This window comes from Arvicanthis niloticus, chromosome 23 (assembly GCF_011762505.2).
Source record: "Arvicanthis niloticus isolate mArvNil1 chromosome 23, mArvNil1.pat.X, whole genome shotgun sequence".
Lineage (NCBI taxonomy): Eukaryota > Metazoa > Chordata > Mammalia > Rodentia > Muridae > Arvicanthis > Arvicanthis niloticus.
This window is the reverse complement of record NC_133430.1, coordinates 18,833,348-18,853,097: the sequence shown is the minus strand read 5'-3', so window position 1 is coordinate 18,853,097 and position 19,750 is coordinate 18,833,348. Positions and strand designations below refer to the sequence as shown.

Genomic DNA, 19,750 nt, shown 5'->3' with positions numbered 1-19,750 from the left:
GTTCCAGAGAATGCAATGCCCTCTTCTGGCCTCCACAGACACCAAGGGAATGCTACACAGACATAAATGCAGGCAAAACAGCCATACACGTAAATAAACAAAGTAGTTTTCAAAAACTTTCTTGGTGGGCCTGATACAAGCACTGTGAATAGCTAAGACTCCTCCACAGTTTGAAATCCGGTTCTTTGTTCTATAAGCCCTTTCTTCTAACCTAGCACTAACCTAACATGCTTTTTAAACCGTGACAATCTACCTAACTCCCCTCCCATTGTTTATCTGTAAAAAAAACTCACTCATGACCTCAATCTCGTAACAGGCAGACATGTGGGGGGGTGGGGGGGAGGAGTGGCCACTGTTCTCAAGGCAAGCACTTAGTAACCACAACAAACCAATCACTCAGAAGCCTGTTGACATGGAAACCGGATGTCAACAACTGAGCCTGCCTTCTTTCCTCATCTCTACAGTGAGACCTTGGGAAGGTGGAATCACCTGCGTGCCTCACTGCTCTTACCCCCAACAAAGCGTGACACACAGAGACATGAAAGCTGTCCACTTTCCTCTGTAAATGGTTCTACCCAGGAAGACATCATTTTACCTACCAGGGACCCTTCTGGAGCCACACTGGGTTGGAGCAGCAGAAGCGGTAAGCTTCCCAGGAAATGCATCACCGATGGATATGCCTCCTCATCATACTTAATTTTTTTTCCCATTTGTCTGTAGTTATTTTTAAGACATTCATACAGCCTTCTAAATTAGTTTTTCAGACTGTCTCTGCTAAAATAACAAAATTTCAGTAGACTTAAAAAAAAAAAAAAATCTGATGGTCCGAGTTACTTACCTTTGGTAAGCCTGAGGAGTAGGAGGTGGGTGGTACGGTGTCTTTTTCAAAGCCTGAATTAGATTTTGTCTATACTCTGGGTCTATGCACCACAATGACCCTTTCCCAATACTCTGCAAAGAAAAATTAAAATGAAAACGTATTAATACAGTAGAGTGTATTTTGTAGTAGGCAAATACATGGCTATATTGTAGTTATTCTTAAAGGTTTCCTGATCATTTACTAACGATTTCTCAGACTTAGATGCTGTCCTCTGACAACAGGATACCATGAAATGCTTGTTGCTCTTCTTTGCACTGAGTAGGTCAGGTCAGATGAACATGTTGTTGCCAGATTATGCTGATGCAATATGATTTTCATATCTGAGCTACACCCAAACCAGAATTCCTTATTTCTCAGTATGAATTTGGAGGAATATTCAGTCTCTTCCAAAAATCTATAGCTTGGCTGACGCTCATGGGTGCTGAGACAACCTCAAAGCTTCATCTCTGCTCTAAAAACCCCAGCTGTTTTAAACCACATTATCCTGGCACGATCTTACAAAAATGGAAACGTAATCCACTCATTGTTTTTGGTATCCGTCCCCTGAAACTTGCTCACAAAGGAACATTTATGCTTGGAATGGAATTTATAATTACCTTCCCCTCAGAAACAAAAGACCTGGCAACAATAGCGAACCTAAGCCAGAATTCAATGTATTTTTTATTTTTATGAAGGGGGGTGTCCTTCAGTTCACAGCAATCTGCTCTTGTCTCTGGGAATCTTTAGAAGAGGTCACACTCTAAAAGTGTAAATTGGCTAAAACTGTTCCCTGGGGGGAGGGGGACAGCTTTCCCTGAAGGCCACTTTTGGGCTGGCTGGAGGCAATTGGCTTTAACAGTGAGTGGGGGTGGGGAACAGCTGCTCTCACCGCCCTGCTTTCAACTGGATCAGTGTACCCAAACCATTTGATAAGGTCATCTGTAAATATTTACAGATTTGGAAAGAAAAGAAGCTAAATGACCTAGTCTCACCCAGCCATGGTTAATTCTGAGTTTCACTTACTCTCCTCTACAAGCCTGGTGGTGTCTTCCAACATTTACAAAAGCAAACAAGTAAACCTTTAAACTAACACAGAGAGAAAAATTAAAAGGAGATGGCATGGAAGGATCACTAAAGCTAACCCATTCCAAACATCTTTGAAGTAATTTTTTAGTCTGTATTTCAGTTATCATGTCACCAAATTGTTTTCGTACAAGCCTTGTATATTTACAGCACATGTTAAAATAATTCTCAAGTCTCAGTAACAGCAGGACACCTAGAATGAACAGTTTCCAGTGTGCTGAGGACAGGGGAGTCCTACAAAGCCATGGTCAACCGCCATACCCAGAACCACACTAGTCACCTGGTCCCTGGTCCCAGAGCATCTATGCTGAAGCCGTACATGTGTAGGGTTTAATCGTCTGGGCAATCAAAGACCTCAAAGTCATTTCCTTTCATGTACATGTTTTTAAGTCTGGCATAGCTTGCAGGGTTTGACCAGACTTTCCAAGTAAGGCAGGCTCTGGATCCTCTGTCTCTTCCTATGGGACATGATGCATGGCATACTTTAAAGAAAGCCGAAAGGTAAGAAGCGGGCAGGTGTGGGCAGTGCTGCAAAGACAGTGAGTTACCACACTGAAGTAAAAGAAGCCACCAAGCTGCAGCTGGGAGGGCTGGCCTGACCTTCTTCATCAAAGGCTCCCAGGTGAGCCTTGAGCCAGGGGACCAGGGCACAGCATGTCCTAAGCTACAGGGAGGGCCACAGCCAATATGCAATAGAAACACTTCGGCCCCAGCAGCAGGTGCCTAGGGGCCTTTGTTGTCATCAAGATGGCTTTCAAGGAAGGGCAGGCTTATTCTTTCACCTGGAAATACCCCCAACAAAGCAATCAGGGCCCAACCAGCCTTCTTGGGTAAGCAACTCTAAGCCAAGAATGGGCTCCTCCCAATCCCAACTCAGGTATCCTGTTTATGATACTGTAATGGTATTTACAGATTAGATAAAATAAAGCTCAGATTGTGCAGAACAGCTCCCCAGTTAGTGATCCAGTTGCTGAGTGGAAGGCTGAAGAACAAGAATAGGAAGTCTGGAGCCTCATAACCACTCTTATGTAGCTGTAGACAAGTCATGGTGCCAGAGAAAGTCATGGTCCCCTCGCTGGTGAGAGACAGGCTAACGGCCCAGAGATGGTGTGCTGTGAAACCCTAACGCAGTGGCCATACCTGTATACATCAATCAAGAAATCTTATGAAAGAGGACATACCTGAGTAGACATGCTCCAGAACCTTACATCTGATGGGGTTTTTGGTCCAGCAGAGGCACGGGAGGGATTCTTGCACACTGAAGGGTTTAAAATGGCCACTGCTCACATGTGTTGTAGTCTTGGCTGAACAATATGTTGGTAAGGTTTTTTGCTATTCTAGTATAACCAGCCCCTTTACTGGTGACTCTATCTTCTTCCTGTGTACCCGACACACACACCGGCTCTGGCCACTGTAACTTCTTAACTTGAGAAGACAACTCCACTGACAACCATCCAGCTTCTAGAATATTCCTGTTGCCTAGATCTTGGTATCATGATCATTGAACCTACGTTTCTGAATTTAATCGTACATGTGGCTTTGTGTTAATGAGCACAGGCTCGTCGTCATTAACAATTTCAGGCTTGGGAGCCAGAGACATGGACCATGCCCTGACCCCACAGAGGTCTGGGATTGTTGGTTCTTTTTGTCTGGGGGGAATTTTTGTTGTTTTTCTCAACAGACAGCTGCTGACTGATACACTGTGCTTTAGTGTGTCTCTCACTAAGAACCGCAGGCATTTCAAAGAAGAAAAGTGAAATGCAATGCTTCTTGGGTATGAACCTATGGGGACCCTGTCATAGCCTCTGATGGTTTTAGGGAAAGCACTAGGTAGAGAGACCTTGGGGTTTGGGGCAGTAGGAGAGTCTGGAAACACAGCCATTGTCAAGCCTTCTTTGGTTTCATGTGGGGATTCAGATGGTTTAGCTAAAAACTTCTGAAATGGAAATACACAAGGACCAGAAGGCTCAAGTTTCGAGGGTCAGGAAAAATGGTACTGAATGCCTCTTGCAGAAGGGTGTAATTTGATTATAGTTGTGTAATAACTCTGAGGGTCAGAGCATTTATGGAAATCTCTGCATCTCCTCTGAAAACAAGAATGCAAACCTTTTTAATGGAAATAACTGTGAAGGTCATGGACCATTAAATGTTAAGAAATTCAAAACAATAAAACCCTTCACTTAAGGGTGCATTTCCACTATACATACACATGTATGTGCATGTATTATGTGATTGCATATGCACTAACACATACATACATCATACCCCCAGAGAAAACCTATGTCCAGACAAGAGTAGAAAAATTAGCGCAAACATAGTAGAAGAAAAATCAAGTTTTTATATCTTTTTAATTAAAAACTACCTGAGGAACTACCAACTCCACTGATAATAAAAACCAAAAATGCTAGATAGAAAATTCCTAAGGAAAGGCACAGCAGGGTGTGTGTGTGTGTGTGTGTGTGTGTGTGTGTGTGTGTGTGTGTGCTTGCACAAAGCTGTTTGCACTGTGCGGGAAGGGACAGGAAGGGACAAGGATGCCAGCTGTCCTTCTCTATCACTCTGCCTTACCCTAAAGCAGAGTGCCATGGCTGGCAGTGGTCAGCAAGCCCCAGGGATCCTCCTTGCTCCACCCTCCCAGAGCCAGGCTTACTGGTGGGCACAGGCACAAGCCTGTCTCTTTACATGTGTGCTGGGATTTGACCCCAGGTCCTGTGCTCTTACCTGCTGGGCCATGTCCCCAGCATTAGAGCACCACATTGTCAACTTTTGTTTTTCCAAACTGTATGGCACTATGCACAGGTCATGAACCCAACGAAATGGGTCACAACTTGGATTGCTTTAAAGGACTGAATAAAATCAAACAGAAAAGAGTAGAAAATATTTGTAGTAGCATGCAATGATATGTTTGTGTGTACGTACGAGCTATGTGTATTTGTGTTCTGGTTAAAAGGTAGTGGCTATGTCTAGCTGGGGGTCGGCCAACAGTGTTCGGCATCAGTCTAAAACAATAGTGGCCAGGGACCTTTCGTCCTCCTCACCCCTTTCCATGGTAAAGATCTCTCGTGACAGTAAAAAGAGACAGACTTAATGTGGGGCTCAGGGGCTGAGCTTGGGGAATGTGGCCATCAGGAGCCTGTTTTAAAAAGGAGAGGGAATTGGGTGTGTTCTCTTGGTGACCTGGAAATACTTTTTGATGGTTTTCACATGCCATTTCTGGGGCTATTTCCAACATTACCCAACCTCACTAATGGCCAATCAACCAACATTCACTTGTCTGTTCCCTCACAAGTTCCTTTTTTCCGTCCCTTCTTCCCTCCCATATTTAACTCACTGCCAGTCACCATGAGGAGACATCAATGAAGGCGGCTGCCTCCACACAGCTTATATTCCAGAGAGGAACAAGTGGTGTAACGGTGAACCACCAAGTGGAAAGGAAAAGGACAAGGAGGTGCTGTTGTGAGGGACACGCACACTGGGGGTGGTGACAGGGCTTGCCCAGAGGAGTTTGGGTCAGACTCATTATGCAGGTCTAATGAGAGGCACTGAGTTGTGTAAGGGCAGAGGAAGGCGGAGGAGGGACAGGAGGGACAGGAGGAGGAAAGACGTAGCTTCAGAATATATTTTGGAAAACTAATTAGATGTGAGAATAGATTCAAAGTGCCAGGGAAAGGAAAACCAGTGGTTTTGTGAGACTAGCTGGGTAGAAGAAAGGCTAGGGAAGAGGAAGACCCAACATGCTGTTGAATTGCTAACCTCTGACCCCCATCTATTAAATGCATTGGTTACAGTATTTGTAAGAATTTACTGAGGATGCTTAGTAGGTCTGTGAATTCTTGAAGCTCTGGGTTCGAGCCCTAGTACTAAATAAAGCCAGGTGTGGAAGTGCACACCTGTGATCCCAGCACCAGGAGGTGATGGCAGGACACCAAGAGATCAAGGTCCTCCTCAGATACAGAGCTTGAGACCAGCCTAAGCTACAAAAGACCCTGTTCCCACAAAGAAAGAAAGGCAGGGAGAGAAGGAAGGGGTAATGTCTAATGAACACAAACTCAGGCCGCCTACCTCCCCCTTGTTGTACCCTCACTGACCCTGTAGCCGGCTCTGAAGTGGCACAGCTCTAGACCTTTCTACTGTCAACTGGCTAGGCTGCCAGGCTTGGTAAACCTTTTCTTAAAGGGCCAGAGGGAACCTTTCCATCTCTGAAGTCCATGGTCTCTGTTGTTGACAACACAGCTCCACCCTGGCAACCACGACAACACAAAAGCAAGCAGAGATGTAACCAGCGTGTGTGGCTGGGTTTCAAGGAAGCTTCGTGTGCAAAGCCCTGGAGCCACACACTTCTGCTCAGGTTCAACTCAAAAGATCTAGGGCTTCAGGAGGAAAAGGGCTCAGGTAAGGGGACTTCTGACAAGAGATCTGGGCTTGACCTTCTGGACTTGGGGAGAGGACATCAATGGGGATCTGTCTGGGAGCACCTGTAGGGAGGAGAGAGGGGAGACGTACACACACACTAAAAGTCCTGTTCATCAGTAATGACACAATGAACCATCAGTGGGGCTGGGCCTCACTGTGCTGTGTACTTGCATACTGCAATTTACAATTTATTTTTTGACCTAACTAAGTTACCACAGAGCCTATCATCCTGCATTTTGTGTATTACATGTAGGGCCATCACTGACTCTGATTTTTCTGGGCCATAAAACTCATTACTCAATAGCGTTTCAAAGGGCAGCCCTTAAGCTTGGTTGGCATGGAAACTGGAGTCCTAAAGATTGGAGTCCAAGTTTTACTTCAGCTTCTCAGCTGTGTGACCCTGGGCAAGATAGTGAACTGCTCTGTGCTCCAATTTCCTGGTCTATAAATGGGACTGCTGTAACAACATCTGCTTCTTGGGCCTGTGGTGAGGATGAAACAAGACAACACTGTGCTTGGCACTTAGCAACAGCACAACAACTCTCTGCTCCTATTACTAGGAAGGTAATGAAAAGCTAAGTGGCCATGTTGTCAACACTGTGCTCCAAAACACAGCCACTGCCCAGAAGGAGCAGGTGCTTGTTAACTGTGAATTAATGTAAACAGCATTAAAATGCACACATCTTTATGTCTCTCTGTCTGTCTGTCTCTGCGTGTATATGTGTGTGTGTGTGTGTGTGTGTGTATGTCTGCCTGTCTCTTTCTTTCTGAGCTAGGAGCTGGCTAAATGGTTGATTATGAGGGTGGGGTTTAGATTCCCTGAATTCACAAATGTCAGGTGAGCATGGGGGTTCATCAATAACTCCAGCCTCAGAAGGCAGAGACAAAAGCTCCCCAGGCAAGCTGGCTAGGGACAGTAGCCATAGTGGTGAGCACTGGGTTTAACTGAGACCTTGCCTCAACTAAGAAAGTGTAAAAGCAACCATGAATGAGTCCCGACATCAATGTCGGGCCCCCACGTGCACATATGTGCCCCACACATGTGGTCATGCATATGCAAACATGCATCTACACCATATATAGCAGACGTCCACATACACATGAGGAATAAAATGTAATCACACATAGCTGTTTGCTTGAGGTTACTTCCCATCGTCCTAAAGAAAGCTTTCTGCTCAAGGTGCATGCAGTCGGAAGAGGAAATGAATAGATCAGGGTGGAACAAAAGCTTGAGAGAACCAGCCAGTCACCCTCAGGAGAGTCAGGAAAGGGGCAGAGTTCTGTTTCCTTGCACCTCATGGGGGGCTGGTGACCATGTGGGAGTTCCTATCAGAGGTCTCTGCTCCAAAGAGCAGCCCCGCACCCCTCCTGGACAGGGTGGGGAGCAGCCTGGCTCAGAAGATAAGGTAGAGAGCAGAGGTTCGGGAAGGGCTGCAGAACTGGAGTAGGGTGGAGGTGGGAGACTCTGCTGCTGTGCTCTATGTAGGGAGGTGTTCTCACACAGAAGCTGAAGACCATAAAGTCCACTCACCTGTCATCAAGTAACACTTAGATTTCGAGAGGGGCCTCAGCTGACATTTTTATCATGTTGCCACGCCTCACAACATGTACAAACTTTGCCCAGGTTCAAGGAGGCTAAAAGTCTTCTGGACCTGTCCAGTTCATTTGTGAAGAGGCAGGCGGATTTCTGAGTTCGAGGCCAGCCTGGTCTACAGAATGAGTTCCAGGACAGGACAGCCAGGCTACACAGAGAAACCCTGTCTCGAAAAACCAGTTCATTTGTGAGCTGTTCATTGTGGCTAGCTAACCTCTGGGGCCCACCAGGATACAACACAGCTTCCCACACACTGGGCCTGGTTCTCTGCCTCTTCCCATCTTCTGGCTCCCCATCATATACTTGTGGAGATCAGTTTGCACTCAGCAAATCAAGTTCAAACTGCCAGACAGCTGGGGAAGGGGACAGTGGGTGAAGGTGGTACCCTCAGACTCAGCCCATCACGCTTCCTCAGCCTAAGCAAAGCATGTTTCTTGGGCTCTGCTGGAAGCAGCCACTTAACATCATTTGTAGAGAACAACAGGACAAGAGATACTGGGCAAGGTGTGCAGACTCCATTCTAGTGCAGCATCTCTAGAGGAAGGCAGGCAATAAACTGTAAAGGAATACCTATTACAGCCAAAGGAGGCCACAGGGCCATCAAGCTGGGAACAGATGAGGCCTGAGGGAGCAAAGCCTTAAAATGGCACAGAGCACGTGCACACACTTGGCTCACACCTCCAGTGCACTGCTGGCTATCCACAGCCCCTACCACCAAGGTACTGACGCTCTCTCTGTGGCATGCTGTGTAGCTCCCAAGGTTGAGAGGCAATCACTTCATGCCTATGTGCCCATAAGAGGGAACCAAGAGTGATGCCAGAGTTCTCTAGAGAACATTCTAGAAAGGAGGCTCCCAACAGCACAGAAATAGGCCTGTGTGTTCCTGTCTATGTTGCTAAGATGCTGTGCTACTTGGGGTGGAGGCTGAGAGACACTACTTGTGTTCTTCATTACATTTCTTCATCTGCATGTCAGAGAGTCTTTCTGGTCCAAAATGTGATGTCGGCAAACACAGTGCACCACCGGGCACCACACCCAGCCCACAAGAGGCAGTAAGTCCATTTAACTTCTCTGGTGACAGTAGAAGTTACACAATACTGGGGAAGAGGGTGGGGAAAGAACAGAAAGGTCACTCTAGCAAGCGACCATACTATCCAGACGTGGGCCTCCAGAGACATGGGGAGATCGAGATAAAACACTAAACACAGGACAGACTTTCAGGAGCACTTCGGGCCTTTCCATAAGTTCATTGGCTGAGTCTAAAGACACTGGAGGAAACCTCTACATTTTGAAACCTCTACATTTCAAAACCACTGGGGGAAAAGACCTTGAAAATGACCCACACACATGGGGGGGAGGGGGAGGCAAGTAGAAGAAAAACAATGATAACTTAAAATATTCCAGCTGGGTATAGTGGAGAATCACAATAGCAGGTGGAACTCTGGGAGTTCGAGACCAGCCTGGTCTACATAGGGAGTACCAGGACAGTCATAGAAACATAGAGACTGTTACTCAAAAGAAAAGAGGGAGGGAAAGGGAGTGAAGGAGGGGGAGGAGGAAGAGGAGGAGGAAGAAAAGGAGGAAGAAGAGAGAAAGGAGAGAGGGAGGCAAGGGGAGAGAGGGAGGGAAGGAGAGAGAGAGAGAGAGAGAGAGAGAGAGAGGGAGAGAGAGAGAGAGAGATTCCTTAAGCATCTGCCTAAACTGTGTCTCCAATAGTTTGGAGAGGTTTGTTTTTACCCCAAAGCAAAAGGAATAAAAACAAGAAACAACCAGTTCTCACTCAACACACTGTCCAGAGTTTGCTGTAGGGAGCAGGGAGACTAGACCCTCGGCAAGGGAAGCTGGATAGCTCGTTCCAGATAGCCCCAGGGCAGGACATTCCAAACTCAGACAATGGGTCCTCTAGGTAACAGAAAGAGAAAAGCTGCCACTCCTGCCAATACGCACACTATGACTTTATGTCACCTATGCAATATGCAAATGTGTCACCTATGCCATATGCAAATCTATGAGCTCTGTGGTGGCTCCAAGGTTCCCGAGCTCTTTAAGAGGCACACTCGAGTCATTAATGAAACCCGTTCACTGCAGGTACCTGGCAAGGAGGGAAAAGTGGGGTAGGAATTCTTTAACACGCATGATGACTGCAAACTCTTCATATATAGTGGAGGGGTGTGTGTGTGTTTATCTATGTATATATGTGTGTGTGTGGTGTATCTGTGTGTGGGGGTAGGTGTGTGTGTATGTGTTAATCTATGCAGAAAGGATCAATAATTTTCTTGCATTAACACATTTAAGTAAAACCAAAGTAATTCAAAAATTTGATTGAAATCAAATTAATCTCTAGAAGAAACACACAGAAAGGACAAGGGCCCATCCCATCCCGCCATTTCTCCACCAATCGCTAATGTCAGTGCCAGGGTAACATCAGAGCTCTGAGTGCACATCCACATCTGCACACACAGACACACCAATAAAAATAATTAACTGCAAAACAAGAATAACAATTAAGATTGGCAAGACGGCTCCAAGTATACTTCCACACCTGATAAACAGTTCAATTCCTGGGTCTCACAGGGCAAGAAAGAACTGACTCTTGTTGTCTGTCCTCTGAACGTTTTACACACACACACACACACACACACACACACACACACACACACACACACACACTAAATATGCAAAAGCAATAAAAATCTATTAAGAGATGCACATTCATCTTTTTGTAGTAAGACTTGTTAGTATAAACAGTCCTTTAGAAAGAAAGAAAAAGAGAGAGAGAGAGAGAGAGAGAAGATAGCCTTGCTATGTAGCCCAGGCTGGCCTCAGACTTGTAAGAAAACGACAAAGAAGACAAGCAGAGGGATAAGGACCTAAGTCTGAGGCGGTTGGAGTTTCAGTGAGTCAGCTCGGCTCCCAAGCCTGTTGACCGGAGTGTGAAACCCGGAAGACACACCAAGGAGAGAACGGGCCCGCAGAGTTGTTCTCACGCATGCCCTGTGACACATGCACGCGCGCACACACACTAATAATAAAAAAAACAAAATTTAAGCCCTGTATTTGACGGCCCTTTTCCTGCCTTTTTATTGTGTAAACAGTGAACTGACTTAAAGTTAAGAGATGTCAAGAGTAAAATCCAGCACTCATAGCATTTACTCAGAAAAACCTTGGTTAATTTTGGATATCAAGCCCCAGGAAAGGACGTTATAAAGAAGCTGTATGAAGCGAGCGGAGGAGCGGAGCTCTGGCTGACTCTACGCTCCTTCCCGTAGCTCTGCCAGCTTTCGGGTGACTCAGAAACAGCAATAATATTTTATGAGGGCAATTACGGCCTGCTCGAGTCTGAAATACACAGACACCCCTGGATAACACAGACACCCCTGGATGGATTACAACCAACCCTCCCAGGGCCAATTTATCTTTTGGTTACCCATAGTTACTCATTTATTTTTAAATGTCCCAGTGTGATCTTATCTAATTGGCACATATAACTTGATCACCCTACTTCCAAAACTTGAAGTTGCTGGAAGCACCAGGCCAGACTCTAAGTGGTAATGACAGGTGGGCAAGGCAAAGGAAGCAGCATTAGAGCCACTTGCTAAAAATAAAATCAAAATCACAGGACTTGAGTTCTGAGTTAAACAAAGTCACTGGGCTGTATATGCTATTTTGCAGGGAGTGACCATGGTCCATGGTAAGCACAGACACGCCCTTCCTGGCAAAGACCAAGACCTCCCTGGGAATTCCTGAGCTCTGTCTCAGCCTCAGCATGTACTAATCCCACTTTTAAGGAGAAATTGCTGAAGATACCTGTGGTACTTTTAATGTGTAAATACATCATAAAAAGAACAAGCAGTGGCATACACCTTTAATCCCAGCACTTGGGAGGCAAAGACAGGCGGATTTCTGAGTTCGAGGCCAGCCTGGCCTACAGAGTGAGTTCCAGGACAGCCAGGGATACACAGAGAAACCCAGTCTCAAAAAACAAAACAAAAAAACCACCACCAACAACAACAAAAAAAAGAGAAATTGCCGTCCCAGCGACTTTAAATTCCAGCCCAGGTATTCTGATAGTAAAGGACAGACAGCCTTCAACACAGTGTCTGCATACGGACCTCACCCGAGAGCACCAGGCTACAAAGGCAGATCTGAAACCACCCAAGGACCCAAGTAGAGGACAACTGAAGGACCAAATAACAGGAAAGTGTTGCAGGGCCTTTAAATTCTACTAAGTCTTGGTTAAAATGGACAAAGCCAAGAAAAAGAGTGAGCTGCCAAAGTTAGGCATTGGGGAGGCAAGCTGCCAGCCCCAAACTTCAAGGGGGAACAGGAGCCTTATCTATGGCCAGCACATGAAGAACTGCAGAGAAAGAAAGATGGAGGCAGGGAATGGAGGATTCCCACAGTCCCACACTGATGGTAAGGCGGCTCACCTGGCCCTAGAACAGCTCTCTATGCGGTGCCAAGCATGGAAGCCTGAGCTTCTAAACGCAGTGACTTAGGGAAGATGGCACATACCAGCCAGCTGCCTCCAAAAGACCTCCCCTCTCTGGGGCATGCGTCATCTCTTAGAGGCCTATTTTGGAGAATTTAAAAGGAAAACTGTCCCATGATACCCATCCCTGCAACTATAATGGTCACCTTCCCAATGTGTGTGATAAAATACACTGAAAAAGCAACTGAGAGGAGAGAGGGTGTGCTCACAGCAGCAGAAGTCAGGGCACAGTAGCTCTAAGCACTGGTCACACTATGTCCACAGCCAAGACAGCAGAGAGGTATTTGTGTTCAGCTTCTTCTTCTCGTGCAGCTCAGGACCCAAGGCCTGGGAACGGTGCCCTTTTAGCCTTGCTCTTTTAGGGTGGGTTTTCCACTTCATTAATCTAATCAAAATAATTATCTCTCACCAACTCCCCCAGAGGCTAACCTCATCTAAATAATCCTTCACAGGTATTCGATGAGGCATGCCTTCTTAGGTGATCCTAGATCTGAGGAAGTTGATAATATTAATAAGGGTCACAGCCCCCTTTCTTCTCACAAATGCTGCTTCTGTGAGTCTTGGTGGAGCATCAGTATTTGCTGAGTTTTGGTGCCGGGCACAGGGAGACTCAACTATACTACAAGCATACAGTCTGTAAGACCCTAACATGGCCTGAGGGCACCTTGGACAACACAGCTTCGTCAATCTTTCTGAGCTCACCTGAGAATTCCTAGCAACCTGAGGCACAAAGACGCTAAGTCCTACAGGCTCATCCCTGATTGACAGCTGGCAATCACTCAGGGTGCCCCAATGGCCAATGGAAGGCTGTTGTCGAGAAAGGTTTCAGATTGTGGTAATTTTACGCAAGGAATATTGACCACACTCTGTATACGGCCGAGTCACCTGGAGTAAGGTACAGCCCTGCCTACAACCCAGATGCACACTCCTTCAATGGGGGTGGCAAAGGACCTTCAAAGAGACAGCAGCCGGGATGCCACTTACATTAACAGACCGAGTGCCCAGTGCTCTCCACCTCCTGATTCCTGTTATTTCCTAACTCTCCCAGCCTGGCTGGTGGAGAGTGTCAGGAGAAGGAAGTTGAGGCTCAGAGGAGCTAACAGATGTGCTGGGGTCAATGAAAGTCGTATCAAACATGTAGCTGCACTCTCACCCCAAAACACATCATGACAGATTCACGATCAGGCAGCACCCTCCATACACACTACACGCCACATCTTAAATTATAGTTATTTTAAGATCGCCCACTATAATAAGCAATGGACATCAGAAAAGGAGTGTCACACCAGCTCGTTCTGATATGAGGCACACACACACGGGGGGTGGGGGGGGATTTCTTTCAAAAAAAACCAAACCAACAACCCAAAGCCAGTGGCACTACAGTTCTCACTCTGGCATGTGGCCATCTGCAATAACATCACCTCTCCCCTTGTACGGCAAATTTTGAAGGGTGACCACATACCTAAATGACCCTTTAACACAATCTGAGAAGGTTTTTTAAAAGCATTTATAGCCATAAAAACCAAACCCTGGAAGGCGGGGACCTGGTCCAGATCATGGAACAAGAGGTAGAGGCTGAGCTCGAAGCTACATCCCCAGGTGAGGTGAACGGCAAACCCATTCTTGCCACAAGTATTTCCAGTTATGAGTATGTGGCTCCCAAGGTTCTCACATCTGTAGAAGGGGCTACACCAAGACAAAATACATCCCTGAGAGTGGGGACAACTTGTATACATCTGCACTGATGCTTGGCAAGTTTTCTGTACTCTCTTGGCAAGAAAGTGTCTCTTAAAGCCTGTACTACTTTAAAAAATATATAATAATAAGACTGTAGAGAAATAAAGGAGAGAAAAGAGAAAGCCAGAGCCAACGTAGTTCTTTCAGAACTATCTAGACTAACCAAGGATGATGGCACACACCTATAATACCAGCACTAGGGAGGCAAAAGCTAGACCAACAGTTCAAAGTCATTCTCGGCTACTTATCGAATTTGAGGATAGCCTGGGCTACATGAGACCCTGCCTCAAAATCAACCAACCAACCAACCCCCACCCAAAAAGTGGGGGGAGGGGGGCATGCAACAAAACCACACAGAGACTTATGTCAACTGGCTCTGACTGGCAAAAGGTACACCAGGGGCAGTGGAGGTGGCTTGGTCTAAAGTGTTGCCCAAGAGCATGAGGCCCCTCAGCACCACTTACAAAACACTCCCCGGACAGGGAGGCAGGGAAGGGGAGGGTCCCTGCATTGCTAGCCAGCCAGCTGAGCAGAATCATGTATCTCCAGATTCACTGAGCTCCTGTCTCAGCAAACCAGACAGAGAAGAGCCGAGGAAGCCCCGATGTCTATCTCTGGCCTTCACACACAGCAACCTGTGCTAGGGACATGGCTCAACAAATAGAGGGCTTGCAAATTCGAGTCCCAGCACACACCTTTAAAAGCTAGGTGTGACTGCCATATGCCAAGTGCCTGTAACCCCGGCTCTGGGGTGTGGGGCTAGGGGTGCAGACAGGAGAATGACTGGGGCTCGCTGGTCCAGCTTCAGGTTTACTGAAGACCCTGTTTAAAGGAATAAGGTAGGGAGGGAGAGAGAGAACAGGGCACTTGACATCCTCCTCTAACCTCAGAGTGCACACACTCCTCCATGCTGCCACGCTCAGCTCTCAGGAAAGGATTCTGTGGCCTGGGGTGGAAGAGGAGGGGCTCGCATACAACAGTGAGGCTAGGAATGAGACCTAGGGAAAAAGCCTTCCACTCTAAGCATGAAAAAGTGGTTATCAAGTGCTTAAAAATAAAGACTATCAAAACTTACCTGACTGGGGTTCAGTCTGAGGTTCTGACTGAGACTTTGGGGGGTGGAGGGGAGGGGGTTTGCCATATAGCTGAGATTGACTTCAAACTTGCTTTGTGGATGATGAACTTTGAACTCCTAATCCTCTTGTCTCCTACCTCCAGAATTATACGTGCGATCATACCTGGTTTATAGAGTGTTGGCAATTAAACCCAGGGCTTCACGGATACTCGGCAAGCAATCTACCAGCGGAACTACATGACCAGGGATGAAAGAAAGATCTTTAGATATTAACAAGCCTCCTCCATGACCCACTTGACCACTGGGAGCCTCTCTAATCCCACTAGCACTTGTGAGCCAGGTACTCAAGAAACGTGCAACACACACACACACACACACACACACACACACACACCCAACCATACATACTAGACTTATTCAAACTGCCCAGCAGAGCAACCTGCTTCCTTCCCACAACAAGGTGACATTAAGACACTCTATCCACAGGATCATCGCTTCCTCGCTGTCTTCCTCTCTGGCTCCTCTAAAGGGAAATTCCCAGAGAACCATGGGAAGGGCAGAGGCAGGTGGCAGGGCTTTATCCCAGACCTGGCCCTATAGGGCTCAGAGGGTTAGCTGCCTACTTCTCAGGTGCTGGTCCCTTCTGAGCACTGAGAAGTTCAGCTACTTTGTTTTTTTTTTAACCCCTTTAGCCCCAGAGGATAAGAACATGACCTCGAACAGCCTGTATCCACCTTCCCTCTAGCGTGAGCACACCATCCCAAGCTGCGTTCCCATATGCTCACCCACAGCTGAGAACTAGTCCTTTATCAGATTCTCCTCAGTTACTTCACTTTAGGGAGGCATCAGTCTCCTGCAAGGACTGTGACTGACAAGCTAAAAAACCAGAATTGATTACCCTAGAATTTTACCCTTCGAATCTACATACCACAATAGGTACAAAGCCATTCCTGTGCGATTTAATAGGCCATCCATACTTCGGTAATAATTCACTCCATGGCGTACCTTGGAAGCAGAGCCATCGGTGAAGTAAGCTGTGGAGTGTGGAGCTCGATTACAGAATTAGAGAAGTATGTTGTTGCTAAAAATACCAGGGCAGGATTCCTTTCTAAGGGTATCAGCCATTGCTACTATGGTTCTGAGTTGCTCAGAATGTACGTTAAAAACTGCAGTTAGAGCCAACCACAGGCTGAACAGCAGCTCAGAAGTCTGTGATCCTACGGCAGCCACTGACAGAACATCTTACCTGAGATGCTGTACAGGGCTAACTGTGGTCACAGAGTCTGAATTCACCTACTCTGAGAAGAACACCATTGAATCACGCTTCATAAAAACACTCAGCCACCTCCATCTGAAGATCACAGGCGTTCTGTTGTGGATCAGGGCACGGGCAGGAGGAACTCAGAACAAAACTAAAATCTCTCAAGTTTGGTACTATGAGCTGCCTAATGGGGTTGGGGGGGGGGCGCACAAGCATCCCTAAGGGGCATAAAAGGGGGACCCAAGGGGCACAGACAGAGGACACAACAGACTTAGTATAATTTATGGTCTCCTTTGTGGGTAGAAAAGATGGTGCTTATGACCTCTCGAATACCAAGCCAGCACTGTACCACTGAGTGCACACTCTAGCCCTGCTTGATACTCTTTAATCATTTTCAACAATCCTCCTGCCTCAGCCTCCCCACTACTAGGATTATAGAGGCATGTACCACCACCTCTAGCTTACTTTTTAGACTCTGAAGGAATGTTTCAGTCAGGGCTTGGTAAGGAGCAAGGCTCGGAGGCTTCAGCTAAAGCCAAATGATCAAGTGCAGGCTTATCTGGGTTCCCACAGTGGGTGGTGTTAACTTCCCAGGGGTGAGCCTGTTGGTACAAGCCCTGAAGTTACAGCATTTTACACCGAAGTATTTTGCAACCAGTATGAAATGAAGGCACACGTAGGCAGAATGTCTTTCTTGGCAAAGCAAGGTGAGATCTATATAGGATAGCCTTGGCCTCTTATGGCTTCCTTGCAGGCACACAGCATGTGTGACTGGTTACCAACTGTTCCTGAGCTCATGTATAAGCCTTATGACAATTGTTTCCCTTTTGCCCAGGTGTGTGTGTGTGTGTGTGTGTGTGTGTGTTATACATGAGCCATGTGTGTGTAGGTGTGTGTGTAGGTATGTGAGCCCACGCTTTCGTGGGGGTCAGAGAAGAATGTCCGGTGTCCTGTTCTATCACTTGCTGACGTTATTCCCAAGACAGGAGCTATGCTGGTGGCCAGCAAGTCTCAGCCATTCTTCTGTCTCCTCTTCTTGCAGCCCTGAGGTTACAGGCTTGCTTAACCACAAAAAATACAGGAACCCGGGGCTTCACTTATACTGGGCAAATAATCTACCAAGTGAGCTCTATGACCAGGGATGAAAGACAGATCTTTAGATATTAACAAGCCTCCTCCGTGACCCACTTGACCACTGGGAGCCTCTCTAATCCCACAAGCACTTGTGACTGAGCCAAATGTCCCAGGTACTCAAGGCATATGGGAACCATGCAAGGTGTGTGGCCACATGCATGCCCCCTTCCAGCCCCGGGGCTCACCAACTGTCTTTAACTTTTTATTAGTTTGTTGTGAATTTCACATCATGCTCCCCGATCCCACTTATCTCCTCCACCCCACATACCCACCCTCTACCCTTGCATCCTCCTCTCTAACAAAGAAAAGAATCTCCTGTGGAAACTGGAGTGTCCCACAGTCTACCCTTTTGCCCACATTTCTTTGCTTTCCAATGTTCATTGCAATGACTCACTGGTCTGGTATGAGGCCTCTGGCTTCTGCTACTCTATTAATCCTGGATCCTCACTGGGACTCCTCCTGTTGTTGCCTGTTATCATGGAGATCTTCAATTTTGGATCTGTAGGACTGGCCCCTACAGCAATTCAATGGGTAGATGTTGGGGTGGGTCAATTCAAAGCCCTGGGTCTGGGCCTGAATGGTATCTAAGCTGGTCAGCCCACCAACTTTCCTGCCCTCACTCAGGGCAGCTTACCTGCAACCCCTACTGCCCAGGCAAGGTGTGGGGCTGCTCTCCCAAGTGCTGCAGTTGATGAGGGGCAGGGGCCTGGGGTTCACCAATTTTTAAGATGGGTGCTGGGGACTTGAACTTGGGTCTTTGTGACTATACCTCTTATCCACTGAGCCATCTCCCTAGCACCCATTTCACTTTTGCTCATAATGACAGGCGTGCCCGTGTCTAGCACACAGCAGGTGTGTAATAGAGCCTCCAATCATTTAAATCACTTACACCATAGCAGAACTGAAGGAAATCAAAATTTGGTATTTTACCTCATCAATGTTTTTTGACTTCAACACACAAATACTTGAAAAAAACTATAGACAAAGTCAAAGACACACAACACAAATTAGAATAAAACACCACGAGTACTTACTGACAATGTAAGCCAGAACTGGAAGCAATGAAGGAGTACAAAAGACTATAGACTAGCTTGGAAAACATGTCTGGCAATTCCACAGTTACACATATGCTTAGTACATGGGCCACCTAACAGATTCCTAAGGCCTTCCTCAAGTGAATAATGCCATAGGTCTTCAAAGAGACATGTGCAAGAATGTTCCAAGAAGCTTTACTTATAATTCCTAAAAAACTGGAAATAACCCAGAATCTGCCAAGAGATGACCAGGTAAGTACACCACAATATGTGCAGGAAATGGAGTCCTCAGGAATCCAGAACTAACTAAAGTGTTAAGTCCCCAGAGCTCGCTCACCATTTCCAGAACCGATACGCTGGGCAGAGGAGAGCGCTCTGGGGGAAGGGACGTGGGTAAACATAACAGCTTTGCTGTTCTCTTATGTTTAAATACAGTTTGTGGTGGGGAGGGGATGTTGAAGTCTTTATCAGGCTTTGGTGGCAGCTCCTATACCTACTAAGCCATCTCTCCAGCCCAAGTCAAAACATCTCCTGAGTATAATTTAATTATGTGTATGTAAATTATGTCCCAACAAAGTTAATTTATTAAAAACATGAAAGAGCAAAATGTTTTTATTATTATTAAACTTTAAGGGCTAGAGTTGGCTTGGTGGTTATGAGCACGTATGTAAAGTCATGAAGTCTGGCATGGTGGCACACACCTATAACCCCAGAATTAGAAGTTAAGGCCAGATTGAGCTACACGAAATGGTGTGGGTGTGGGTGTGTGTGTGTGCATATGTGTGTGCATATGTGTGTGTGTGTGTGTGTGTGTTTAAATCAAGGCTTATGAGAAAAATGAATGATTTCAGGTCTTGAGATAGAAAATGTAAGAGAAGCTTCAGCCATAGGAAGCAGTTACAGACTAGAAGGGACATGTTCCAAGGGCATAAAATACAGCCTGGAAGGGTCTCATGGGCTGAATCTGCGATAATTTGAGCATCAAAATAATGGTTGCGACTGATTATAAAACACTGCCTGGAGAAACTCCCATGAGCCCATAGTGAAAATCACAAAGAGGGATTTATT

The 19,750-nt window shown here is 46.4% G+C and overlaps 1 protein-coding gene and 1 long non-coding RNA gene across 7 annotated transcripts in view; one reads left to right on the top strand and one right to left on the bottom strand.

Annotated features, from left to right (window-relative positions):
• The window catches only part of Foxn3 (forkhead box N3), a 362,922-nt gene that overhangs the window by 150,293 nt on the left and 192,879 nt on the right, over positions 1-19,750 (bottom strand). For all 6 annotated transcript variants that reach the window (XM_076921433.1, XM_076921431.1, XM_076921434.1 and 3 more), the window contains one exon: positions 839-951. In XM_076921433.1, the coding sequence (XP_076777548.1) occupies positions 839-951 (113 nt within the window). The remainder of the gene's footprint in view (positions 1-838; positions 952-19,750) is intronic.
• Positions 432-15,252, top strand: LOC143436885 (uncharacterized). The gene is made up of 2 exons (XR_013106656.1): positions 432-643; positions 6,176-15,252. It is a non-coding gene; the product is annotated as an uncharacterized LOC143436885 (long non-coding RNA).